The 25,295-nt window shown below is 32.2% G+C and overlaps 1 protein-coding gene across 1 annotated transcript in view; it reads left to right on the top strand.

Moving 5' to 3' along the window:
• Positions 1 to 24,450: 24,450 nt before the first annotated feature.
• LOC130898208 (zinc finger protein 395) overlaps positions 24,451 to 25,295 on the top strand; it is a 108,599-nt gene continuing 107,754 nt past the window's right edge. The window contains exon 1 of the mRNA XM_057807313.1: positions 24,451 to 25,290. Coding sequence (XP_057663296.1) covers positions 24,901 to 25,290 — 390 coding nt within the window. The 5' untranslated portion in view covers positions 24,451 to 24,900. The remainder of the gene's footprint in view (positions 25,291 to 25,295) is intronic.

The raw sequence follows: 25,295 nt of genomic DNA, 5'->3' as shown, positions 1-25,295 counted from the left end.
ATTCAAAATTTTACAACGTGTTGCTAGAGGTTAAATAAAGATAATTTTACATGGACTACGATTAATTTTAATTTTGCCGCACATTGTGTCAAATCTACCGACATTTTTTTTTTAATCGAGTACTCAACTTATTTTCGTCATAACTCGCTCAATTTTTATGCTAGACGGTTTTGTAAAAGCTCATTTTAAAGGTCTAAAAAAGTACTTTAAGAATGTCTATTATAATTTTCTACGAAAAATTGAGCGTTTTTCCGTTATTTGAGCTCAAACCTCTGCAACGAAGAAGAAAAAATTGTCTTTCAGTGATTCATAAATTGCTGAATATTATTTAAAAAATTTAATTTAAACTGACTAATTTCTTTATTTTTTTACAAGCTTCAATTTTGATAGGAATAATTTTCTCCAGAAAATGCGTAATTTTCGAGTTTTTCGTGAAAAATATTGAAAAACGTTTTTTATTTAAATTTAAATTTTCAATCGCGAATAAATCAGAATTTATTGAGTTAAATAAAAAACTTTATTCCACATTTTCTTCATAAAATTTAATTCTCTATCGATTCCCGGTGTTATTTTGAAATTTTAAATTTCCATCCCTGAGTAAGGGTGGCATGGTGTCAAATCTACTGACATATTTTTTTTTAATCGAGTTACTTAACTTATTTTCGTCATAACTCGCTTAATTTTCATACTAGACGGTTCAGTAAAAGCTCATTTTAAAGATCTGAAAAAGTACTTTAAAAATGTTTATCACAATTTTTTATGAAAAATTGATCGTTTTTCCGTTATTTGAGCTCAAACCTCTGTATAAGTTTACGAAAAAGAAAAAATTGGTTTTCAGTGACTCATAAACTGCTGAATATTATTTGAAAAATTTAATTTAAACTGACTAATTTCTTTGTTTTTGTATAAGCTTCAATTTTGATAAGAATAATTTTCTCCAGAAAATGCGTAATTATCGAGTTTTTCGTGAAAAAATGTTGAAAAACGTGGTTTTATTTTTTAATTTCAATCGCTAATAACTCCGAAACTATTGAGTTAAACAAAAAACTTCATTCCACATTTTCTTCATAAAATTCAATTCTCTACCGATTCCCGGTGTTATTTCGAATTTCTACCCCAGAGTGAGAGTGGCATTCACCCCTGGGATAGAAGCATACATTGACGGCTTTGTTATTTGCATCATTTTTGAGCTTCTGTCAAAATTTCAAACTAATCCATGAAGGTCTTTAAAATTTGCTTAGTTTATTGTACTATAACTACTATTACTATCAGAGTTTCTTTTCTTTTCTCAATCGGCATATTTTGGGCTCCCGCATACGCCAATGTTCTGTGTCGAATATTATGCAGGACATCCTGCAGGTTTATTGTATTTAAATATTACGTGATGCACAACGTTCGAAAATCTAAACAAGAATATTTATTAGATGTTATCCTGAATTCGTCTCGTCCAATGCATATAATTGTTTTTCAAAAATATGTTTACTTTGATTTCATTTTGTATGAATGAATAAATCATGAGCAAGATTCAATTAAATCAATAAATTTTTTATGAAAATATATCTTTGGCTATGTATTTTCAAATTTAAGTTTAAAATTATTGTCGAGAATTTTCCTAAATACGAATTTGTATTTTAGAAGAATTATCTCATAATTTGTATCTTGTAAATATTTTCTGGGCAATGGTTTTTGAATTTTTAAATATTTTCTTGTTATTTACACTCCATACAGTTCAGAAGTTGTCAACAAAAGGTATTATAGAATAAAATTAGATTTTTTACGCTGTCCTTATGTAATATTAGCAAAGCCCAAAAGTTTGCATAAGAGGAACTGTAAGTAAAACTGATCAAATCCAAAAAAGACATATTCAAATTCAACATTTATTTTACAATAATAGCGAAAAAAAAGTATATAAACAAGTAACAAACTAATTCAATAACTCGAATTTGTATACTTTAATTTGTTTGTTAGCTTTGTTAGCTATAAATTAGCGTCAATTTGAATTGATTAACACATTACCTGAGATATAATATAATATAATATTTTCTCATGTTCAAGAAAGTTTTGATTGTGCATGTATCTCAAATGAATATTTATTATTCTATATTCGTTATTGTTTAGAGATAACTTTGAGATAATAATAAACAGTAATTCATCTTCAAACATTAAAAACCTCGTTAAGCAAATTTCGTTAATCACTAATCTTTAAAATTGATTTGACAACAGCGCATTTTGCTACATTAATTTTTCGAAAGTTGATCTAATTGATGTCTGTAATGAATAATATAAATAAAAAATAGAATCGCATCTACAAGGTGCTACAAAAAGGTAAACTAAACCAAATATTTTGGGATCAAATTTCTTATAAAATGTATTATTAAAAAAATTTTTACATTTTTTGGAAAATACGAAATAATAATCGTTGAAACAGATAAAATACCAAAAAACCAAATAATATGTACAGTCTATAAAGATTTTTCGAAAAACTGCTAAGAGGTAAACATTTTTTGAAATTTTCACTAACTTATTAAATTATAACGCACAAAAATGTTTGTGGGGTTTTAGGGGTTGGAATCATTCTTAAAATTTTCATTATTTTATACGAAAAAGATACTCTTGCAATAACCAAGGGTGTATTTATTTTCATTACCAAATTACACCTCTTGGAATAATAGATAATGGATTTTCATTTTGTGCTTACCAAGGGCGATTCAAGGACAAACACAGATAACCAGGAAGCTTTGAAAACAATATTAACAAACAAGAAAAATCTCAAAAAGCCCGTGCTGGGTACCTAGATACTGTTTGCCAAATATTGATCTTGATTTTCTGTGATTCCACAGGCTTGGACTTTTCCAAATAAATGAGTCCCTATAAAATTAAATTCTAGGCGTCTGCATTCGAACTCGTAGTTGGCGGGATGCTGTTAGACAGTTCATAGCATTTGCCGTGGTAGTATCGGTGAAACAGAGTTAGTTCCGTCACTTTTCTTCTATGCTCTAAGTTTCTGGTCAACTCTGGATCGCGTTAAAGTCGAACTGCTCTCTTCTGTAAGCTTGCAAGACGTGGAACGAGAGAATAGGTTACCGAACCAAAAATACACTGATTATATTGCTAGAAAATGTTATTGACACAACAATCGGAGCTTAGAATCAGGATATGTGGTCAAAAATATCCTCAATCTTCATTAATTTTTTCAGGAAACTGAGTCATTTGCAAACGAACTCCTCCCTCGATTTCTTCGTTATAATAAGCACTGACTCCATTTCTTTAAGACCTTTATAAAATCTTAAGGAAGTTTGCTTGATAGTATTGGTATTTTGATTCAGCTTCAGTTTCTTTGTTCTATCTTATGGTAGCATCAAAAATACCAAAAGGCTTTCCTACGACAGTATGAAATATCCGTTTGTGGTATATTTAGGACACATTGGAATAGTAGTACTGAGATTAAAGAAAAAATAATCGGGGGTAGAGCCTTCTTTGCACGAAACAAAGGAAAATCAAAATATATTAAACGATGATTATACAAGTAATGATGTACTCAGCTGCAACAATGACACTAACAAGAAATGATGAAGAAAAATGCATTTTATATGATGCGATAGGTCTAGGAAAAAAACTTTTAAAAGAGGTGGAAGATGACCTGAGCAGAAAAGACAGGAAATGGGAAGTTGTGGTGGGAAATAAGCGACAAGATGTAGATATTATTATAATTGTAACGACCTATTTTTAAACTGTTAAATCTTCTTCCATGTGCAACTTCTTTTAGGTCCATGGTCAAGATTGAATGTGATGTAATTCATACCACACCATTAATTTCCTATTTCGGTCTCAATTCGATGAATTTATTTGATTTATTATGGAGGGGCCCCTTCATTTCATTTATTTTATCAAACAAAGAAAGTGAAATTCAACCTATGAACGAATATCTTATCTGAGGACTTTCTCAATTGTCGAGATAAAATATTTCAATGTCTTTTGTCTATTTGATATCTTTGTGTTTATTTTTTTTCAATCGAAGGTCGATTTTCCTACTACGTAGGACGTTTATTGGGTGTGGGCTCCGATGAGGTATTCAGTATAGATAATATATTGAATCATGTGTAAATCCCTGGGTGCCCATTAAATGCCGTTGATAAATGATAACAGAATCAAATCAAATGTGCATTATATATAATTCATAAGATAAAAAGTACAAAAATGATTGCCATGCATATTAAATAAAAAAAATTCTTTTAAGGTAAGGTAGAAAAAATTAATAGCATCGACAACTAGATTTTTCCATATCTTTTGATATCGCAATATTGAATTCATGCTCTGATGAAGGAATCAACAAACGCCATAGCAGAAGAATACATGACCAAACTACAGTATGAAAAAGTCAAAACACATCCTCCAATACCATAAAGGAATCGTTCAGGTATTTGGTGTTTGAATCTAATTGGATCTTGGTAAATTTCTAGAATGAAGATTATATTTAAAAAAAGTTCGTGAGATATATAAATGGTTCCGAAACCATCAAGGGACACCACAATCACCACGTTCCAAATCGAAATAGCAATTGAGAAGAAGACATAACGTCCATGGATGTATATTTTATGAAAATATGTAAAACTTGGAAAGTTCAGATGGAAACGAATCAAAAATGAACTTTTCATATGTGGCGTCGTATGGAATTTGATGTTGAAAAGATATATTTGTTTGAACCGATTATCACAATCATTTTTGTTATTTCTTCTGTTAAATTTTGTCTTCAGTTGTGTGTTAACTTTCAAAATTATGGCAAACCTTCGCCTTTTTTTCCGAACATCAAAATGAATGTGCGATTTCCAACAGTGCGCAGAGTATCATCTTGCACCTCATGGCAATAGAGGCTTTCTTTCTTGCCCAATATCGCGCATAATGGTGGTGCCTTTCTATCCAAGATTGCTCGCTTGGTATAAATCTCTTCCTCCACCTTTCTCTTTGATTTACCTCCCAAGAAGTTTGTTATTCTTCTTTCGTGCTAGTTCTTTCTTCCTTTACCCCTTTTATTCCGAATATTCCCACAACCACCATTATGGTTGGCTTAGTTACCGTCTGATAAACTGAAGCGACTCTCTGCAACTGTGCTAGTCTTTTTTCATACTTGTATATTCTCAAGGCTTTAGCACACATATCCGCACTATACAAAAGTATCTTAAGGACTGTACTCATCGGCAACTACCTCCACCGATCGACTTGCTCCATGCAATAATAATCGTTGTGGCTTTGCATCTGCTCCCAGTAGTTAAACCCACGATAGTTGTTCCAAGATATTTGGCCCGGGATTTTTGTTTGAAGATGCTCATTTTCCATTCAATGACTACTTCGTTTTTGTTCAGGACTAACGACGGTCCGTGATCCTCGGCTATTGACCACCCGTTTCACCTGATTCAGTTTTAACTTCAGATCGCGAATAACAAAGTGTAGTTATATCATATAGAATAACATTCCAAAGATCCGGTTAGGTCATTATGTAGCTTATACTAGCACTAGGATTACGCTTCACCGAGATATTTTGAGAATTAACAAGATAGAAATTTGAATGGCAGTTAGTAAGATGGCGCTGTTTCAGTCTCTATCCATAATAAAAAAAATTTAGCAGCAGGTAGAAAATACGTTATGAATTCAAAAACTATCGATATTATTACAACATATTTTTAAACTCTTGTGAGCCACAACTAATGCGACATACATTTGGTTCAGAAATTTGAGTTTTTTTCAACACAACTCTGTTTTCTCTTTTTTTTCAATGGAGGTTTCTCTTCTTCAAACTAAGCTAACCTCGTAAGTTTAAAAACTCAGTTTTCTTAACACTCGGTGACTGGTTGATATTGATTGATTTCGGAATAATGCAGTTAACTTCCATTTGTTGGTTTTTGCGCTAACGCTCCCATTATTTTTTATAATTTACTAATAATTTGAACGGTATATCATGAATTATGAACATTTTGCAGACATTATTAAATACTAAGACTATTTTGTTAAAAACACGCGCTACAACCTAGAATTTATATAAAATCAGTTAATTGAATTTGTTGTCATGGTCCAAACAACATTAATTGCTAAAAGTTTTATTTTAATGCTGTTTGGTTCATTACAATTAATACTATTCTATACTATCTATCAGGTAAAACCAATCGTATTCATATCATCACTACTTTCGAATTATTTTTCAATCTAATGGATGACGTGGTTAATATTTTTTCTAAGGAATGTTTGGAGGAACCAGAAAAGTGAAAGAATGTTTTAAAAATCCTTTTTGATCCACCTTGTTATATTAATTTTATAGATTTCATTAAAACCGTTTACGAAATGATTAAATCTGCACAATTCTGTGTATTAATAAATTAACAGTGTTATATTTTATAGCTTTAAAACAAGCTATCAAGCATATTATTGCACATTTTGTAAATATTTTTTGTTTTAAAAGAGTTGTGAATTATATTGATTGTTTCCTTTTTTTGCTCATAATAATCAAAAATTGTTGAGTTTTTATTTTAAAAATGTATCAAATGAATAAGTTAAAAATAGTTTTTAAATATTATTAACAAATTTATGGTTCTAAAACCACTGAATTATTGATTTCAAATGTTGTAAATGTCTTTTTCGGATCGTTGCCAATGGAAAAGCTGGACACTTCTATTAAAGCCCTGAACTGTATTAAAAGTGAAGAAAAACAAAGAATGTACAACAAATTATGGCGCATATCATTTTTTTTGAAGTGTCAGCGTCCATTTGTGTCTTCATATGTTCACTCTTGACTGATGTATCCATATTATCCAGCCCTGAGATGGGGGCAAGACAATAAAAATATGATTTGAATATTTTGTTTTATTTTCCCTCTACTGAATTATACCTTCAATCATTAATTTGAAACGAGAATAATTGAATAATTACTGTGGAATTTCACTTGAAAACATCCTAATCTAAGTTCAAAAAGCCCAATTTACACGACTCTAAATTGTCTCAACTGCTTTTCTAAGTTAAAAGTACCTTAAAAATTGATATCGAGAACGAGCCCTAATTTTTAATCGAAAATTCTTACGTTAAAATATCAGTTTTATCAAAAAGTTGGTGGGTTTTTGTTCTATTCTGATTGTGTAAAAAAATTTTTATTGTTAACGTAAGTTTTCTCACACAATCCAAAAAATTATATTTATAAATGTAACATGGAGTAATCAGAGTGAAAAATTTTGATAATTAGCTTAAAATTTTACATAATTATCAAAAAAAAATTCGAAATTCTAACTTTTAGGATACAACTCTCTTTTAACCTTGATCTTTAGAATTGTTTGGGGGTTAAATGTTTTTTTTTGCATATAAAAAGCACAAGAAGGCAAATCTAAGACTTTTCTTTGTATCAAGTCCAGTATCTTCAGGGTATGCTTGGGAGCCGAGCTCCGAATGTCCGAGCACTCCAAAGATGGACGAATCTGGGTCTTGTAGAGGATTAGAAGCTGATGCGAAGTATATAACTTTTTCAAAGGAGGCTCCAAGTTTTTATGAAGCTGCCTTGGCTAAATCGGTTATCTGTAGTCTGGGTCTTCTCTGCATCAAACTCAATCAGATTGCTTCCATCCCTACCAAAAAAAAATGTCAACATCTAGCTATTGATCGGGTTTCCATTTTTGTCGAGTAGATCGTTGATGTCCAGTAGAAAGAGAGTAGATGCAGCCTTGGGGAGCCTTGAGCGTTGAGCTCAAACCTTTCTGAGGTGTGTATTTTCAATGTGTATATTGATTTTTACTTATTTGTTTTGAATATACAAAAATTGTATTCACTATTTTAACGTACGTAGAGCGGAACACTTTTTTCATATCCATACGTAATTCTTGGTATGGATTAATCCGTACTGACGCAGAAATGACTTCTGCATTTTTCTAATAAAAATTGATAAAATACTTCAACGCTACAAAGCACGAATCAATGTTATCCCATCAAAATTACAAAATAAATAAGAGGTAACACAAATTAGTCTTCACCCTATGTAAACCGCCCAATATATCTCAGGGTTAAGGGTTTAAAATGACTTATTTTGAATTTTAAACTGATAAAACCCATATATTTTCTTTAAACCGTTTAATTACTTGCTTTAAGATTAGTTTTTTAATACTGCAATAAAAGTAATTGATTCGGTATGGCAGATTTATAAATTTCTTTGTCTTGACGCCTGTCAAAGCTCTACATATTTCAAAAGCTAAATATTTGGAAAATATATTCGAGAAGTACCTTTTTATAATAACAATCATCATCAAATTCTCAAAATAACCATTAACTATGGACATCACTTCTTCATAGATGGAAAATCTTTGACCACCAAGCCATAATTTCAATTCTAGGAACAGAAGATAATCCGAGGGGGCTAAATCTGACAAATCGAGTGCTTGAGGTAGCAATACAAACTTTAATTCATTAATTTTGGCCGTTGCAATAACAGATGTTTGAGCTGGTGAATTGTCTTGGTGAAACAAAACTTTCTTCTTAGCCATACGCGGCCATTTTTGCTTGATTTCTTCCCTAAAATGTTGTAATAAATTCGCATATTACTCGCCTTTGATAGATGAAAATTATCCCTCGAGAATCCCAAAAAACCGACGCCATGAACTTGCCTGCAGATGAAACGGTTTTTATCTTCTTTGAAGCCGCTTCTCTTTTTTCAGTCCACTGTTCTGATTGTTCTTTTATTTCGGGGATGAAGTGATTGACCCACGTTTCATCCACGATTATGAAACGGTGCAAATTCGTTCCATTGTGAGCGACGCCCTTCTTGGGCACAGATTTCTCAATTTCTCAAGTTCAAATTTTAGCTAGTTCAATACCGCTTTGTGGATTTTATACATTTCTGGAATCGTCAACTCATTTGGTCGACCAAATGCTGGTACGGCTTCGTTTTAACTCAGCTACCCAATATGTTACTGTTGATAAAGAAGGATTAATTTCACCCCAAGAATAATCTAGTTCAGCTTTATATTGATTAAGCTAATGCCTTACAAATACAAAGAAAACGTTCACTATTCAGACAAATACTAAACAACGTGGCGTCTTCAAACTTGAAACTTACGCTGTCTAGATTGTGTACTTTCTAATACAATGGGTATTTTTCAAGCAACTTCCACCATCTCTAGGTCAGGCCAAGTACTACTGGAACCATCCTCGTAATATGCAAAATATGCGCTTTGTTTATTTGTGTTTCCTTAATCATCATCTTGTATTATTGATATATTTTCTAAGGGCGAGGAAATGTTATGAATTTATTATGAATTTACAAAAGAACGTTTCGTGAATATTGATTTTTTAGCGTCCCATTTAAAGTTGTGCTTCGCTTGTTGTAGCCAAGTTGGCCTATGAGTTTGCTTTACATTATTGTGTTCGTTGAAGCAATTCAAATACCGTTACTAAAATGTACGAACATTATTAACAATCAAATTTATATTAATATTCCACGCGTATAATGTTGTAACGTTATATTTTGCTAACCTGTTATAAACTATGATTGAATCCAGCATTGAAATGCCATAACTGTTGAATAGTTCGTGTTTACGAAAATGAAAGTAATGAAACCCGTTAAATCACTCGAAGAAGCGTATTAAATAGTTTTTCTTTTGTTATAATTATTGTATAATTCGTATTATAAATAAAGTATTATAATATAAAAAAACATGTAGAACAACTACAGAAAATTATTGACCAATAATTAAACTTCAATTATGAAAATATTCAAATGTAACAAAAGCCTTTTCAAAATGTCTATCGCTGATGTTTTCTTTTCCATCATCATTCATTGTAATTCATACATTTAAACAAAACTTCGGATTAAACGAACAAATTAAAATTTTAAGGTTATGCAAAATCATCGAAGTGAAACTGTCAACTGTCAACATTGAAGTGGTTAGAGTCACTCCAGAGCGTCCCGAAAGTGTTTTGTAGTACGGCTAACAGCTCTACTTTTGAAGATTCGCTCAAATTGAGTGCATTTGTTATTTAAAAACCCAAATTGATAGATTTGATTGATCAGTGACTTTTGTTGTCTGTAATAGTAAAATGTTAGCACAGACACAGTAAAAGATTTCGAAAACAATGCTGATCAAAACCCATCTAAAAAACGTTCGAAGGCAAATGGTTCAAGTATTGAAAGGAGTATTATTTGCAAAATGTCTATCAAACGAAACAACTACAAAATACACTGAGGATTCGAGTAACTCTTCATCGCTGATGTTTTCTTTTTCATCGTCATTCATTGCAATTCATAAATTTAGACAAAACTTCGGATTAAACGAATAAATTAAAATTTTAAGGTTATGCAAAATCATCGAAGTGAAACTGTCAACTGTCAACATTGAAGTGGTTAGAGTCACTCCAGAGCGTCCCGAAAGTGTTTTGTAGTACGGCTAACAGCTCTACTTTTGTAGTTTGAAGATTCGCTCAAATTGAGTGCTTTTGTTATTTAAAAACCCAAATTGATAGATCAGATTGATCAGTGACTTTTGTTGACTACTTTAGATACTTATCCTCAATTATTGTGGATTGTATTGAAAGGTGTATTAGACAAATAGTTGGGGATAATGGTTGCCAAATTTGATATGAAAAAATTGAAAAGTTGCACCCAAACTAACTCGAACAGTCCTAGCCAAAATGCAGAGTATGGAGGTTCACCACCACCGAAATTATTCAATATGTAAAACCAATGAAAACCGTATTATGAGATGCAAAAAGTCAAAATTGGAGGATACGCCAATTTAGGTTCAAAATGATGTGAGGTCTCTAATTAATTGAGCAATTTTTTCCACCTTTTTGCCTTTTGTAATAATGCTTACCATAAAATAATCGGAAGTACAAATTTATTTGGAAAAAGATGTTTTTTCAAGGCTTGCAATTAAAATTAAATTATGTGCTAATAAATATTTATTGTTGCATTTAAATAAATAAAGGATTCGAAATGAGAATAACTACTTAATCCAAAATTTTAATTACAAACATGTTTTTTTTTGTAAATTTTCATAGATTTCATTGTCCTTTTCAATTACTTCCTACAAGCTTTCTTAACACGTTTATATTAGTTTTCCCTGTATGTTTGTTACTGACTTTTTGGCCTCAATTCAACCCTACTTTGAGCAGATTTAATTTGAGCTTTGCGCGCCCATCAAAAACTGACTATTATCCTGATTAGATTCGCCAGGATTCATAAATTTCTTTCTATATCCTTCACATGAGAGTAAGACAGATATAACTAGTGGACGAACAACATATGCGCGCAGTCCTAGACCTATAAAATCGAGACGCAACCATCAACACATCTGTACATATTGAAAACAGTAATTAAACTGAAAAAACAATGAATAAAAACAGTTTAAAAACACTATTATAGAGTTAGTTATGGTAAAAGGTAAAAAATACATTATAGCTTAAAAAAACTATAAGACACGACTTTTGATTAGATGGTTATTTAAAAGAGAAATTTTCTACATATTATGGTACCTAAAAATATGAAATTTATATAAAGGACTGTTGCAATACATATGATAAAACTTGGTAATTTCAAGGAACTCCAAGACTTTCTTTGGTTTGGTTTTGATAATACCAAAAATGTTTGGTGCAGGTGAAGAGTAGATGGAAGGATGTTCCCGCTAAATATATCGCTCCAAAATTCTTATATGAGATTTTTGAAGCGAATCTTGGATTTTAGAAGGTTTTTGGGATGGAGATCTGTATATTCGTTTTCAGTTATTCCATTTGACTGATTGTTCAACAGTTGAACGGATTGTTGATACAAAAAAGGAAAGGAAAACCAAACAACGAGGAAAACTCTCCTTGTATATGAATCATTTACCTACAAATTATGATTAGATGTCATCAAGACTTCGCTACAGGATAAAAACATCGATGCTGTGTGTAAACTGAGAAACATTCGACGGTTTTAAGATGAGACGAATTAAACAAAAGTTTGCGCACGAAGCGCTTCGAAGCGAATGGTCGCTTGCTTTTTCGAAATAACTAGACGCGCCACCGTTCCATTAGAGCACCGTAGAACGGTCAATTCCGAATGGTACATCAGCGTTTGTTTACCAGAACGGAGACCAATCGCAGAAGACGATTCATCCTACACCACCTCAATGCGAGCTCTCACAAACATTTTTGAACAATCAATACATCAAATACATCAAAGACTTTATTCTTCTTTGTTTCTTCTCAATTGAGAATAAAGCCATAACTAATTGTAAATATTTGTTTTTATTTGTCTATTTCAAAACTTAAGTAGCAACCCTCGTATAAGTAACTTTTTATTTCGATAAAAAATAATACAGTTTATCCAAAAACATTGCGTAAATGTAATATGGAAGCACTTTTTTTACTGGAATCCCTTCAAAATAAGTAGCAGGGCTGTACTATTCTTTTCTATAAACAATCGGGGGTATTTTCGACCCCCTATTACTTCATTGTTGTTAAAACTAGATTCCTGAATTCTAATTTTCATTCGGTATTTTGAAAATTGTAACTAGTCAAAGTTTGTTCGTTCACTAAAATTCTAAGGCAGTCCTAGCAGTTATAGAAGCTTCAAATTCAATATAAATCAAGAAAAAACTAAAATATTTTGTCATTTCTGTTCAGTTTCGTAGATTCTGTAGTATTCAGGCAGAGCTTGCCACAGGTGGACTCTGTATCAAAATTTGTTGGGGGGCCCACCAACCTAACTGCATACGAATCCAAATGGAAGGAAATAAAGGAAAAGGAAATAATTTCTTCATAGTGAACATGATTATTGAGTAGACTATGTGCGAAAAAATTGAAAAATCACTTGTTTATTTACTATTTTCATTTTCTTTTTTTATTTTGGTTGTTGTAAAATGAAAAATTTTCCCACTCAAGCTGTAATTCATTAAGAAAATGCTTTATGAGCTTTCTCTTTTCCGTATCGAGTGATATTCACCAGGTTTGAGTGGTATTCTTTACAATCTGGGCTCCTGTAATTGGGAAGCGTCCCTTTTAGGATTCATATCCAAGTTTACGTGGTACTTTCGATAGTTACCAAGCTCGGACTACCTACATTTAATTAATATCGACCAGAAACCCTCGATTCATGTATATAACAGACTAAGGAACTTTTACCGTCCAGATTTGTGAAAACCAACGCCTAAAATGTGGTTGTAGCTCGAGAAGTAGTGCCAGAGAAAAAAGAAATAAATATTAATGTTAAATAAATTGAGTAATAACTTGAGACAGAAGTTTCTTTAAGTAGGAATTGAATAAATCAACGGACTTGGTATTACAAGGATCCCACAAGTTTTTACAGTACAAGAACTGAGTTACGAGGCTTGGTTTTTATTACAAGTTACGTTTTCCTGTCAGTATGAATCGAAAAAACCAAAAGTTCGCTACATTTATGAGCGTTCAAGGGTCAAAATATATCATTTGTTCCAATCTTAGCAAACAAATCCACATAATTGATTACACATTTATATTTAGATTGAAATATTCTGATAACAAATATGAAAATATTTATAGACCACGTATCACAATATTTTTAATGATATATACGAAAATATTTATCATATTAGGTTTATTATTCAAGGTACTGTTATTTTTATTTAACTTTGTAAACGTGCGGTTATGCGGCTACTTTTCACTTCGTTAATTCCCTTGAAAAATATTTTTTTGTAAGGTCAGTAACATCGAATGTGCCTTTTATAGATAAACAATGGGATTATATTTTGTTGATGGAATATTACGATTTTATTTTTAACAAAAATTCACGTACTATTGACTGTTTTATTAATATTTACAATTTTTTATTTACGCAAGGTTATTAAACGCTTTCAATTGAATAATTTTCACTGTTTCTTAAAACTTTAATATTCAAAGATAAAATATTCAATTCAAATTATCTCAGCACACAATATCTGTTGCGGTGTTAACAAAAAAAAAAGGATAATTTAATAGAAAATTCATTTATAGAAGAAAAAAGAGATGAATTAAGTAACAGGACACGAAATTTATCGATGGGGATCTGAAATTTACGTAATTGAAAAGATTATAGTTCAGGACAACCCCGAGCAATATTGTTTAAACCGAAATAATTTAAACAATTGCAAGGAATTATTATATATTATATATAAAAGGTCCTATGACTTGGCGCGATAAGGTTAATATTTGTAGAGATATTTTTTATTTAATTCAATTCATACAATAGTTAATAATGAAGTACACTAAACCTCCATAATTCAAATAGACACACAACAAGACTTTCCGCCTGGATCGACCTCTCTTTGAAGCAGGTTCTGCTAATTTCAACACTGATTTTTCATATTCGGTTTATTCAGATAAATGCAAGAATCCTTCTACAGGACAATTAGCTATTTACATACATGTACTGTCGTTAATTCGTCTGGCAATATTCGACAAGTTTTATATGGCGAAGGTTTTGATACGTTTTTACTTGCTTCCCTTGTAACCTCAATATTCCACACAGTTTGACCACATAAGGAAAAATCCATAAACCACGTAGCTCGTCGAAGAAGGGAGTTCAAAAGAGCAAAGAAAAAAATGTTTTCATTTGGCACTCAAAACATTGTTAATTGTTAATAGATGGTATTTTATGGATGATTTATCACTTATTACTAAATATATATCAAGTAGTACAGTTCAAAAATTGTTGATTAATAAAAATGTGATAGAAAACGTAAAATATTGTGAAACACAACCACGTAGCTTCGGGAGGGCGAGAAAACACTACGTGCAGAGAGGTAAGGGTTCCAAAAGGACTATAATATGATCACGTGGCTTAAAGACGTTCCCTAAGCGCGAACGAACTTCAAGCGACCACTATTAAAACCCTTAAACCAACGTTATGACGTTTCTTCATTAATTGTGTCTTCCTCAACAATTTCATCAGCTGCTTTAAACATTAAACAACACTCCAATAAAGAAAAAAAGAAATTGAAGCAATTGTACTTTTGATACAATTAGAGACTAGTTTTAACAAGTTACGACGTGTTTAACTCGAGTCCTTGTAATTATTATATACGAAAATCGAAATTATTTATAACCATGTTCGGTTTTACCAATAAGTAGATTGGTTCTATTTTAGACGACTTATTTATTCAATTTTTAGTTAAATCCATACTTTAACTCAAACCGATAACTCAGGAAAACGTCAATGCGTGTAAATCATGCATCCAGTTCAAAAAACCAAAGCCTAAACCTTGATCATGATTAATTATAGATAAAAAACATATAATGTCAGGCTGGAATAGCTCTGCAAATGCAAAGCTCATTCTGAGATGTTATAAAGACACTCAATAAGCATCTCTTGTTACCTAACCATAGAGAATTTCTCGACAACTTGGTCAAGTTTACAGCAATATGTCTGCAATCATTTCAAAACAACCAAGAAACTGTAGCTAATTTAATATATATTTAAAGTACTACAGGAGTTTAATGCTCATGATTTATTTTTTTTTCTACGATTCTACTCATGTTGCGATACTGTACTTGGTCTAATTCTTGTATCTCTTTCCTCTTCTTCAATGGTTCTTTATGCAAATCTTTTTCACGGCATTCTGTTAGTATCCCACAACTATCTTACTATTTGAGCTTTAATGTATCTTGTTATCGATGGGTATTCATCCAAACCTTCAGTTCTGGTTGGTTCTTCGTCTCCATGGTCCTTCACTTGTTTTTATTCAAATTTTCCTCAACACCTTCCTTTCCCATATAACCAGATTTGTTTCTTCAACATTCGTTAAAACCCACGATTTACTTCTGTATATACTTTTAGTCTTGGTATCATATAATTTGTTTTCTCTTGGTTTATTCCGCAGGGTTTTCTAAGTTAAAGTAATAGGAGACAAATATTCTGATATGTGTTAAGGGTCCGATGATATTTGACGACTGGGTCTATGGTGTATAAAGAAAAAGAATAAAAAAATTTGATATTTATGAAGTTAAACGTTAAGCACTTTTTATACACCCTCTGTATAGAATGAAAAAATTTTCCACATAAATTCAAATACGTCTAACCTTGCTAAAAACAACCGAATAGAAACCATTTTCAAATTTTTAATGGTATTCTCGTAAAAAAATAATTTATAAGGGTCTGCAACTGTCAAATTTTTTACAAAAAAATTAATAACTCGAAAAGTATGGATATTTTGAAAAAAGTTGTTAGATAAAAGTATACTTAAATTTTACGTAGATTTCAAAAATATATTAATATATAGGGTGTTCTATTTAAAATACCAAAGTTACAGTAGAACCGGAAGTCAGCCATCTTTGAAAATATTTCAGTTAAAAAGATCGTATCGGAAAACCCAAACGTAGAAATTTTCATGATTTTACTAAAAGTATTTTGCCATATACAAATAGTTTTAACTCGTCGTGGGACACCCTGCATAGATAGATATATTTTTTTTAAACTGTTTCATTTTTTGGATACCTCTGTATATGATAAAAGTTATGAAACAAAATGTTTAACCATTTATTTTAATTGGAATAGATGTTAACGTAATGGGAAATAAATTAGGGTCTAAAAGTATATAATCTATAACTAAATAACCTTCATTAGCTATTGTGTAGAATTTGCAGGTAATCGATGTTTAATTACTATTATTTCAAATCCGTCTAGTTGATACTCTTATCTTCCCAATTGCAACGTACAACAAGACCCTTAACCTTCCGTCAGGCGCATTTTATCTGTGAGATGAGTAGAATTTGTTTTGGTCTACCAAATTTCAGTGTTTCACAACAAAGAGCAGGGCTTCCAGCTATCTTCCTGACTCCTACCATCATTGTCGACCCTACGCCCACTTTATATCCACTACGTTCAACGATGCCGTCAGAGAAATTCGAATCGGTGAGATTAATTGCGCCAGATCACGTTCCAAAATCAAATGGCAAAAAGGCGGGAGCGTTTTAATCCCCAGAACCCAGACGACCTGGCAGCCATTCATGAATTATTATTTAATGAAGAGGACTTGCTGGAAAATGAAGGTATTGGCGACGAATCAGATACAATAGAAGAAAAGCAAGAAGACTTTGATTGAGAGCAAGAAGGAAATAGCTCCGAAGAAGATGAATGCTGTACCGATACCCGGATAAAACGTGCAAGCCATAATGTTTTGATGCATTTGCCAAATGCTTTTTCTCCATTAGAATGCTGGAAATGGATTAAGTCGGAGGAAATGATAAAAATGATTGTGAATTACACAAGCATATTTATTGAAAGGAAATAAAGATGATTGTCGATATAATGATCTTTAATGAAAATACTTTTAATACAGACTAAAGCTTTCATTGAGCCGCAATTTTATTTTAACAAAAATATTTTATATTATTTCTATTGTAAAATAATATGTTTCAATAAATGTTTTATTAAACTTGAGTCGCCCAATAATAATGTTTCCTTATTACAATGAAATTTACCGCATGTTTGTGTATTTGATATCTCAGATAAATTGCGCCCGAACAAGTAATGAATCATATTGCGCCTGTCGGAGGGTTAATAAATATATAAATAATAACTTGATGCTTCGTCGAACCTCCCTCTCCGTTAAAAAACCCCTTTTTCCAATCCCTTTTGTAATTTCTTCTCATAAATTCATTTTGACGTCGTATTTTTTTCTCTTAATGCAAATTTGTTGCTCGGTATGAATATTTGACGTTGTTTCGAATGCAGTATAAAATTACTATTATTTTCTATCGCGAAATCTGGCAACATCGCTACGTTTCACTTACTCTGACCCTGGTAACGTCAGCGAATAAACACCGACGACGCAACGACGTCATCCTCGTTAACTGCCGCCTTGATTACACGTGCCACCTTCGAACAATATTAATTGAGCAATTGTAATTTAAACTACTTTTAAAATATCCAAGGTAGCGTGCTGTTTCCTTGTTATACCATCTGTACAATTTTTACAGTTTTATTTTTTGGTTAATGGTCTATTACTGAATATATTTCAATGTAATTGGTTTTACCGTTGTAAGGTCTTTAGATAAATATGAATATTCAGGAATCGATATCGATGACGGATTATAAGGACAAACAAATACGGAAATTTATGGAATCTAATTTCGAATAATGAACGTTAAAATTGAATGTTACTACATAAACATGATAAAAAAAATACAGATTTAAATTCACTATTTTTTTATAAAGAATAATTCATAATTTAGAGAAAATAATCTTTGAGTTATGACGGAGTCGATATATTTGATTTAAACGACTCAAATTAATTACAAATGCGTCTTTAACATTATGTAGCATAGGTTAGGTTAGGTACTGCGATCTGCATATTCTCTTTAACCCAACTTTTAGATTAACGTGATTTGTTCAGGTGCGGCTTCAGCTAATGTGCCAAGAATTTCTTGAATCGATTCCAATTTCCAATAATAAACGTATAAAAAGAAACATAAATTCATTGTTATCTCAATGAATAGCATAATGAAAGGAATCCAAATTATAATTTACTATTTTTTTATAAAGAATAATTCATAATTTAGAGAAAATAAACTTTGAGTTATGACGGAGTCGATATATTTGATTTAAACGACTCAAATTAATTACAAATGCGTCTTTAACATTATGTAGCATAGGTTAGGTTAGGTACTGCGATCTGCATATTCTCTTTAACCCAACTTTTAGATTAACGTGATTTGTTCAGGTGCGGCTTCAGCTAATGTGCCAAGAATTTCTTGAATCGATTCCAATTTCCAATAATAAACGTATAGAAAGAAACATAAATTCATTGTTATCTCAATGAATAGCATAATGAAAGGAATCCAAATTATAATTTACTATTTTTTATAAAGAATAATTCATAATTTAGAGAAAATAAACTTTGAGTTATGACGGAGTCGATATATTTGATTTAAACGACTCAAATTAATTACAAATGCGTCTTCAACATTATGTAGCATAGGTTAGGTTAGGTACTGCGATCTGCATATTCTCTTTAACCCAACTTTTAGATTAACGTGATTTGTTCAGGTGCGGCTTCAGCTAATGTGCCAAGAATTTCTTGAATCGATTCCAATTTCCAATAATAAACGTATAGAAAAAAATATAAATTCATTGTTAACTCAATGAATAGCATAATGAAAGGAATCCAAATTATAATTTACTATTTTTTTATAAAGAATAATTCATAATTTAGAGAAAATAAACTTTGAGTTATGACGGAGTCGATATATTTGATTTAAACGACTCAAATTAATTACAAATGCGTCTTTAACATTATGTAGCATAGGTTAGGTTAGGTACTGCGATCTGTATATTCTCTTTAACCCAACTTTTAGATTAACGTGATTTGTTCAGGTGCGGCTTCAGCTAATGTGCCAAGAATTTCTTGAATCGATTCCAATTTCCAATAATAAACGTATAGAAAGAAACATAAATTCATTGTTATCTCAATGAATAGCATAATGAAAGGAATCCAAATTATAATTTACTATTTTTTATAAAGAATAATTCATAATTTAGAGAAAATAAACTTTGAGTTATGACGGAGTCGATATATTTGATTTAAACGACTCAAATTAATTACAAATGCGTCTTTAACATTATGTAGCATAGGTTAGGTTAGGTACTGCGATCTGCATATTCTCTTTAACCCAACTTTTAGATTAACGTGATTTGTTCAGGTGCGGCTTCAGCTAATGTGCCAAGAATTTCTTGAATCGATTCCAATTTCCAATAATAAACGTATAGAAAGAATTATAAATTCATTGTTAACTAAATGAATAGTATAATGAAAAGAATCCATAATTTACTATTATTTTATGATACAGCGTGAATAACCTTTAACTGATGAAATCGGCAAGAAATTTTTTTCAAAAAACGCTTTACCTTATAATAATTTTGTTTTTAATATTTATCTATATTATTAGATATGTTAAAGGGCATATTTAGAAAAAGAGACGCAGGAATCTACCCCTGCTTAAGCAGGAAACCCCAAGAGTTTAAGAAGGGGTCATGTCCAGACCAATACTGGTCAGCCTAGCCTCGGCGTAGTGCTCTAGGGAGATGAATTTTTGAGAGTTGATAACACTGAAAGTAAGTAAACACCATTCCGCTACTTGAGCTTGAGTAGAATACACTTTAGAACCCTGTCAAAGGCGTTAAAGAAGTAAATTATTTTTATAGTAAATGAACCACTATGCCCTTCGATCCATAGTATTATTTACGCAATTATTTCAGTGACAATTATTACAAAATTTTAAACTGAACACATTTCATTTTTACTTAATCAGTTCGCGAATACTTCCAAGTTGATATCAGATAAAAATTTTATTCTATTGCAAATTTTCTTTGTTGCACTATCGTATTCGATTATTATCTCTGACGATTCACTTCAATTATGGATATGATTTACAGGCAATAATTCACTTAACAACAATTCAATAAAATTCAAAAATATACTGAGTACCCAAAGTAAAACTATACATTTACGTAGAGTTCTTAGCCTCATATACTCGAAAATATTTATTCACACAAATTGGGAGGTACTGTAACTACTTCAGAAAACGTTAAATTGGCGAAAGAAATTGTTCGAAGTGACCAAGGCCTAAAAAGAAAAGAAATTGCATCAAATGACAATGCTCCAGTTTTTATTGCTCCGCTTTCCAAGACTGTACACGAATGTCGCTCCACAGAGATTCGACACCCACCAAATAGCCCTTATCTGGCCCCATTCGACTATTTTTTGTTTGCAACTACAACAGAAATTGCACTGCAACAAAATATCGGTCGATTGTAGGAAAGTTTTTAACGCACCCGTTGAGGCATTGAGAAAGAAAAGCCAAGTGTAATATTTTTCTCGGGAAAATCCCCACTAGATTTGAATAAAACACTCTCAGCGCTCTAAAAAAAATTAATGTTTGTGGTCCTTATTTCTTTCGTGGAAATTTAACAGCCGAACGCTTCTGTACTTAATTGCGGCTTTTCCGGATCCAATTATTAGGGAAAACTATGATCCCATTATTTAGTTGGTGCACCAACATCTTATGGACTCAATCTTCGAAGTTTTCCGGATAACCAATTTGGAGAAAGGTGAATTGGAAGACGCGGATCAACGAAGTGGCCACCTAGATCATCTGATCTTAATTTTTTCTGTATAATAAATATTAGAATGGTAAATGCACACTGTATAACAACTACAACTCTTGCGCTTTTTTGCTTGGCATGTGTTCATGAAAAAATATGTAAAAGTAGAAATTCTACAAAATTAACATCGACAAATGTCATAATAAATTTTTCCGAATGTCTCATTACAAACGTGCCCCAATTTCTCAATTTTAAAGTAGAATCAACTTAGCAACAATGTAATAAACAACAGCAATTAATAAAAGATAGTTACGTAAACGTTAACGTTGAAAATTGCTGTAATTTTTAACACTGCAGATGATTGAAGATGAAAGTTTTGAATTACATTCACTTCTCGAGAATAGAGATGGCAGCCCATGTAACTGTTGGTTGATTCATGCAATTAGAAAAATTGGGCTTCGGAGAAAACCACTCGACAATATATTAAGTACAAAGGTTAACCGATGTCATTGGAACATTACTACAAGAGAAGAAGGTCTGCTCTTCTGTTTTCTTAGACGTAGTTTAGGCATGTAACAGTTTGGCATGAAGAGGTTCTTGTTAGGATCGTACATTAAAGATCGAGCCTTCATTGTAAACGCTGGTGTACCACAAGGTAGTGTTCTTACCTCTTGGTAATTCCAAAAATAAAAATAAACTACCATGTACAGCGAAATATCACTGTCTAACTAATGACAAGAAAATAAAAAATTTTGCGAATCAGAAGATGGGACTAGCCGAAAAATGAAAGATAGGAGATAATTTATGAAAAGAAGGAACAGAGATCAGATGGAGAGTATGATAAAGAGAGTAGAGGAAGAAAAACAAAACAGAGTTTAAAGAGAACAAAGTTAACGGCTTGAACTACTTTGGAATTTGGACAATTTTCAACGTTTTGGCTCCCACTTAGAAGCCATTATCAAAAGTGGATGAGAAGTCTTAATCTGTCTACTCCACGCAACGAATCACCTCTTTTTTTGGTTGATTCCGAGGCCCCAATTTGCCTACTCTTTGGAATTCCAACCTGAAAATGGAAAGCATCAAGAATACTGTTGCCAGTAAAACACTCACTGCTGGTCTTGAGCTAACTGGAGAGCTTGTCGCCTGGATCTGGGTTTTGCCTTTCTGGCGCGTGCGGGAAGTATATTTTTGACGAGAGGGGTAATAAATAAGTGGAGTTCGACTTCTCTGGAGGTTTTAGAAGAGTTGTTATTGTCGGCACTAGATCCGGCCGATGTGGCATCGGAAACAAGTGGATGAACAAGTTGAATGTAATCTCTGGCTATCATCCACCGTGACTATAAAATTGAACTTGAAGAATCCTAATTTCAGTACTATTGAAATCGATTGTGTGTCCTGTAGGAACACGATTCTGTAAAATATCGGAATTATGTCAGTTTATCTACCCAACGTTTTGATTTCATTCCATGCACGTTGTTTATTGGATATTTTATTTTTGACTGATCTGATTAGGTTTGTGATTGGGTTTGAGTTTGCGGAATCTTTAAACCCACAGGTATTCGCACAAAATTTTGTCTGATCTCAATGTTTGAACCTTCTAAAACCGAGAATTTTTACCCAAGAAACAGCAGACTGGTAAGAAAGGCAAAAGACGGAATAAAATTAGCACGCATACAAAGATGCTGTGGTCAGAGTCATGGACGATGAAAACTACTTCACACTTGCCAATTCGGGAATCAAAGATACGAACGATATAGAAGGTGCCCTGAAATATTTTCTGATAAAGTTCTGGTCTGGGGTGCGATTTCGACAAGAGAGATATTCAGACCTTATGTAGATCGAGTAAGGAGGAAAACTGTAGATTCTGGGAGGTATATTAACACTGAAGTAATTGATTTTGTTAGTCAACATCACGTTGGAGACGATAAAATGTTTTATCCTGCCATTATGAAAGGGCTACATCAAAAAAACAAATTTTATAGGTTATATTAGTCCCTTCTCTGTTAGTTCCATATTTCATCATCTCTAGAGTTCCGCTAAAGAGCGAGATGGTAATAAAAAGAGAGAGTTACATTATAGGACCTTGCGAATTATGCTTGGAATTTCATAAGTGTGTCAGTATGAAGTTTTAGTTTCTAATTTATAAAGAGGTACAACTAGTATTCTGCATTCTTAATTATTACAAGACTTTGAAGTATTTCTCTTCGGGAGACCTTCGATTCAAGCGAGTGAAAGCATTTATAAATTATGGTATTACGAATTGGATTTGTTATAGAATTTTTTATGGCGTCAAAAATTTGATTTTTAGGAATCTGATTCGTTATTTACATTCTTTGATTCACGTTGCTCCGTTGGTAATGAATCATAAATTTCGCGACACCTCAACTCTATTTCAAACTCAAAACATTTTCTCAAATACAATTTTCGAACCTAATATTCTATTGGTACCCAAAAATCCAAATTTAGCCACAATAATTAATTAAGAGAAGCACGTGGAAAGTTCTAAAGTTTTTCTACTACCTAATTTCAGTGCAAAATTCATCGTATGGTTCCATTCGCTTTTTAGGATATTCCAAAGATGACAAATGGAAGTTTGACACTGCTTTCTGACTTTCTTGCCTAATTTGTCTCACAAAAACTCAATCGGGTTGAGGTCGGGCGATTATGACGACCAAATCATTACTTTCAGTACATTATTCTTCTTTAATTCATTCAAATACTCTTTGCATATCTTCGAGGAATGCTTGGTATGGCCAGAACATACTAGTAGATACTCTAGGCCGGTTCTGGAACGGAAGTGACGTTAACGGGTTAAGTCGTAGCTCCTTACCTCGCTCCCTCTATTTTTAATATTAGTTTTATGTTAATGTTTCAAATTGTGTAATTGCAAACTTAGATTTTTTCGAGTACAAGCTAATTAACTTGTACTTGTAAAGTTTTGATTCTGATAACCAAATAAACAAGTTTAATCATCCTTTAAGATATCTAAAAATTCTTCAAATATTATTTTTATTATCTATTTTTCACATTAACATCACCATTGCATTCCTATTTTATGAATAAAAACAATATCATTTAAACTGACATGAATTTACGGAATATTTCGTGACTTTCAATTTCAAAACTAATTCATTGCGCATTTTTTATTACTTAATACATACTGATAATACGTTTACTGATTCAACGATTATAACAAGAAATTAATTCTTGAAAAAAATTAAGGAAACATAATAAAACGGTAAGCGAATAAATTGTTAAACTATTAAATGATATACAGAAAAAATTATACAAGTGGCAACGTCCTAATACCTACCTAACAATTTGACCTCTATCCCCACGCTCTCGCCAATAGCTCTAACTAGGTCATTCGTTCCTACCAATTGCTTAGCTGCGATTCCGTCACGTGCATTTGTTGTTATCATCAGCTGGGTCCGGGCTTGTTCGAGTATATACAGCGACTTACTGTTCATTTACCGTCTCGCTCTAAATCTCAATGTAGAGGGAGACGAATGCGAAAGTTAACTCGCTTTAATCAGCTGTTGTTAGTCCGCTCACTGTAGCCGGCCGGCTGGTGTAGTTAGTTGTTCTACAACTGTTTGTGGTAGCGCAAGGCTCAGCGTGTCAATTTTATTCTCTAATAAGTATGTGCATTACTGATTATAACAAAATATCAGTTATAGATGGATATGTAAAGTGTTTTAAATATCATCAACAATCGGTGCACAAATTGTTAGTTAGGAGACAGTATTTTACTGATGACGTTGTATTGTGAAAAATTTTAAAAGGACTTGTAGTTAAAGTTTTTTTAAATTGTATCGTCGTTTTTGTTAAAATTCGTGAAAATGTCGACGGGAAAGCGTTTAGCAAAGCGTTCTATTATCGGAACTCGCGTTTGTGCTCCAGGAGAAGACGGAAAATATTATTCGGGAGTAATTCAAGCCGTCAAAACACCGGCAAATTTTTTAGAAAACAACAATTGCATTAATTTAACACCGAACACGCGTTATACGGTCCGTTTCGATTCACGACAAGGCAATTTGGGTAGAACAAGTTGCGAATTCCACGAAAGCGAGCTTATCGGACCCGGCTTCCAATCGGTACTCGGGTTAGAATTGGTACCGGGACAAAAATGTTTCGTCACTTATAACGGCAGAGAAAATTCTGGTGAAGTGCTTCAACATCATGCCGAAACTGATGATGTTATTATTAGAATTCAACCACCAGGCACAGAGGTAAG

This window comes from Diorhabda carinulata, chromosome 9 (assembly GCF_026250575.1).
Source record: "Diorhabda carinulata isolate Delta chromosome 9, icDioCari1.1, whole genome shotgun sequence".
NCBI lineage: Eukaryota > Metazoa > Arthropoda > Insecta > Coleoptera > Chrysomelidae > Diorhabda > Diorhabda carinulata.
Note: the sequence above shows the minus strand (reverse complement) of the source record. Positions and strands in the feature narration are given on the sequence as shown.